Source organism: Alligator sinensis, unplaced genomic scaffold (genome assembly GCF_000455745.1).
Source record: "Alligator sinensis unplaced genomic scaffold, ASM45574v1 scaffold471_1, whole genome shotgun sequence".
NCBI classification, from domain to species: domain Eukaryota; kingdom Metazoa; phylum Chordata; order Crocodylia; family Alligatoridae; genus Alligator; species Alligator sinensis.
The window spans coordinates 141,298-145,063 of record NW_005843306.1 but is presented as its reverse complement, the minus strand read 5'-3'; the positions used below and the strand labels follow the sequence as shown (position 1 = coordinate 145,063).

The 3,766-nt window shown below is 45.6% G+C and overlaps 1 protein-coding gene across 3 annotated transcripts in view; it reads right to left on the bottom strand.

Annotated features, from left to right (window-relative positions):
* COLGALT2 (collagen beta(1-O)galactosyltransferase 2) overlaps positions 1 to 3,766 on the bottom strand; it is a 110,853-nt gene that overhangs the window by 27,281 nt on the left and 79,806 nt on the right. For all 3 annotated transcript variants that reach the window (XR_003092267.1, XM_014527114.2, XM_025194796.1), the window contains exon 5: positions 2,336 to 2,540. Coding sequence is in view for 2 of the 3 variants with exons in the window: in XM_014527114.2 (XP_014382600.1) it covers positions 2,336 to 2,540 (205 nt within the window). In the remaining variant the exon portion in view is untranslated. The remainder of the gene's footprint in view (positions 1 to 2,335; positions 2,541 to 3,766) is intronic.

Here is a 3,766-nt window from a genome sequence, read left to right as displayed (position 1 = left end):
GCTGAGCTGCCCTTGATTAAGGCCTTACAGGTGCAAAGAGGTAAGTAACTTTCTTCCTGACCCTTTTTTCTTCTCTGTTGTGGTTGCTGAGCTCTCAAAGTGTCTCTCACTTCATTTCCTTATGCTGTCTCCCAGAGGAAGCTGTTTACCATCCTTCACCTACTGCTCACACAGTGTTTTACTCTCTCAGAGCAATTGCTGATGCTAGGGCAAGAAAGTTATCAGCGTTCTTAGGGTATGAACAGATGTCACATTTATCCTGAGACCAGTTGTGCCTGCATTTGCCCATGAACACAAAAGTCATGGTGTGGGCACTTCTTGCCCTTCCAATCTGACTTTAGTGAGCCACTGAATTCACTGCTGCTTTTCTGCCATTGATCCACTGACGGAATGGTTTACTTGAAATAAGTTTGCCTTTTATTTTAGTTATGAATGATCCCCCCATAAACCTTATAAGCACCTTGAACTTATTATTTGAACCTGTTTGGTGAATCCTTTGAATGGATCATAAGCAAGATTGCTCACTATAAGTTACTGGTTATCTCTAAGAGGACACGTGGAATGTTTCCTGTTGCCTGACTGGATTTGAAATTGGAGGGGTAAAGCCTCAGTACAAGGGGAAGAAATTTAGATGAAAAAAAAACCAAGAGTAAGAGAAGGTGACAGAGGAGCATCAAGGGGAGATGAGAGAGCTGAAACTCCTTGTGAGCTTGCAATGCAGCTAGTGGAGGCATGGCCTGTGACTGCCCATGGAGGCTGTAAACAGACTCCTCATTTGAGGTGATCCTGATGGTCCCAAGTTTTGACCCAGATCAAAACAAGAGAGACACAGCCAGGGGTGGATCCAGAAGGGGTACAATGGTGCAGACGCACCCCTCTTTTGGACGTGGCCCTAGGAGCAGCAGCTGGGGATTTTTTTTCTCTTTTTAAGTCCACAGAAAGGTAAGAATCCCATATCACCCATCTCCCTACCCCTTCCCCTCTTCCTTAGCAGCACTATCCCCTCCCTCTCCCATCAGCCTCGGTCCCCATTGTCCTGGCTGATCCAGAAGTGGGGTAGGCGACAGGGGTGGCTCCAGAGTTGCACCTGCCTACTCCACCTGGAATCATCAGCAGCAGAAGTAGGTTCCTCCTCTCTTACCATCTTCTCAGGTGTTCTCCGTGAGCCTGGGAGCAAGCATAGGTGGCCAGGGAACCTGCTGCCACCACTGCTGCTGTCCCCTGCTGAGCCTGGCTGCAGCTTCTCTGGAGCCCTTCTTCTACATGCCTCCCAAACCACCACCCAGGAGGAACAGGCAGGAAGGAGGAACCTACCCGCTGCCACTGCTGTTGCTACTGTACCTGGCTGGAGCCAGGCAGGAGCAACTCTCTAACCTCCCTGGCTCCTGGTGCAGCAAAGGACAGTGGGGATGGTGGCAGTGGAGGAGAAAAGTGGGAGGGCAAGGGGAGGAGATGCTCTGCTGAGAATGGAGGGGAAGGGAGCAGATGCCAAGAGCAGGGGAGTGGAATTCTTACATTTCTGGGGACTTCAACTCCTTGTTGCTGTTCCTGTGGCATAGCCTACCAAACCCAATGCAGGGAGCTGCAGCTGGGAGATGGGGTGCAGCCAGCCCTGTGGCCATGGTCACTTCTCCCACATGTCCCTTCATAAAATCCTGAACCCACCTCTGGATATGGCCATCTATGTATACAGCCCTGCCAAACTGCATTACTGTTCCTCTGGCAGCAAAAGCACACAGCCTGACAGGTTTGTCCCTGGAATCACCCGCAACTAACTTGAATGACCTGCAATTAGCTTGCAGTGCACACAATGATGTGGAGGGGGAGTGTTAGAACATTTCATCTTCAAGAGGATTTTGAAGATCCCAGGACAAAAGGTTTTCTCCCGAAAAAAGTGCAACAGTCTGTTTACAGCTGGAGTGTGTGTTCTGTAGACTACCGTCTCCAGAGCCATCATTCACCATTACTAAATGCATTCACAGTTTGAAGGGGCAAGGGTGTGGGAAAGGAAGGGAAACAGTAGTTACCAGAACAGAACACTGGAGGACAGTCAGAAGCAGCCTGAAAACTGGGCAGTTTCAGGCACAGTTCAGTAAGAACACAAGAATTTAGAAAGAAGTCTTACTATTTAAACCCCTCCCCCCCCCCATCAAAAAAGCAAAACAAAACAAGAGTAGATAGAAACTGTACAGCATTGATTAAATGCTACTACAGTCAATTGGCAGAGAGGGTGTAAGTCAGGGCATAATTCAACCCACTGTTTTTAAAAATTAACCTCTTAACTATGGCAGGCCTTCGAGTTTAGTCTTTCGTCATTGTAAGTTCACAAACATACCTGCTTGGCGGCTGGAAAAGGCAAAGACAATGATGTCGTCAAAGTTCCAGGTGTAATCCTGATGCGGTGGGTAAAACATCAGCTTTTTCGAGGCCTCTTTCCTGAGGTCAATGAGGAATGTGGAGTGAACCATGGGGACAGCAAAACAGCCTCTCTTCTTCCATTCCCTGATCAGGGCATAATCTGGTGTCCTCCTGTAATAGCCCTGAAATGCAATGAGCCAGCAGTTTATGACAATGAGACATTTCCATTTCACAAACATGTCCCTAATAAAATTGGATCGGACTCCCCCACCCGGTCCCAAATCTTTTAAAGCCTGGACTTGAAATTAAATTCTAAAAATAGACTTATTATAATGGTCTAAATCAAATCCCTGGATACAAGCCCCACTCCAAACATTATAGTTCAAGTCTCTCTCCTGTTTAGGAGATGGCAGAGACATGAGTTGCACTGCTGTACAGTTTCTTTGCAGCAAGGCCCAGCTGTTGCTATTTTAACCAACTCCCCCAAACCTGTACAAATCCCATGACTTATACTGGGATATATATATTCCAGGCAGGGAACACTGTGACCTTTATCTTGCTTCTACTGAAAGCTAAAAGGATTTTCGCCATGCCATAACAATTGGAAGAGGCCCTTTCTCAGAACTGTGATAGATTCTTCCAGTGCCAGATTTAGGTTTAAGCTACAGTTTAGGACCTCACAATACAAGGGGCCTCTAAATAAGAAAAAAACCTGAACTTTTTCAATTCTAATATGACAAATATATACATATATATGGCTCCACATTTATTATTCATATTGAGTTCATAAATTTGTGCAAAAATAACAATAATTCATCTTAAAATTTCATGAAAATCCATTTTTGAGGATTTCGTAGATTATTTTTATTGCATGGGGCCTCTAATTGCTAATAACAACTGGATATAGTTTAGGACCTCAGCATATCATAATCCGGCACTGGATTCCTCCCTTGGGACACAGGACATTGAATCTGCATATTTCCTCCATCCCCATGGCTACCTATGCCAGCCGGGGCATTTATCTCAGTAGAGGGCAGCTTTACTACGCAGTTGAGACTCCATAGGCACTTCACTAAGCGGGTGTTCCTGGGAGAAGCACTAAATCAGATTATATCACTGTATCCCCAAGTCAAGTGAGTCTTCCTTCACTCTGGGCTCACAACCCAGGCTGAGGTCCATAAGTCTGGTCTCTGCAGGTGTAATGCAACTAATACTATCACTGATGGAACCACTTGCCTAATAACTCATCCAAAAACAATGTCCTAATACACTAACTAGATGGTAGAACAAGGACAAGGGCCAAAATAAATCCACAGTGAATTCTGATCTTTACAGAAACAATGAATCACCAAAACATGCCAGTTAAATAATAATAATAAAACTGAATTTTCCATGCGTCTCCCAGGGA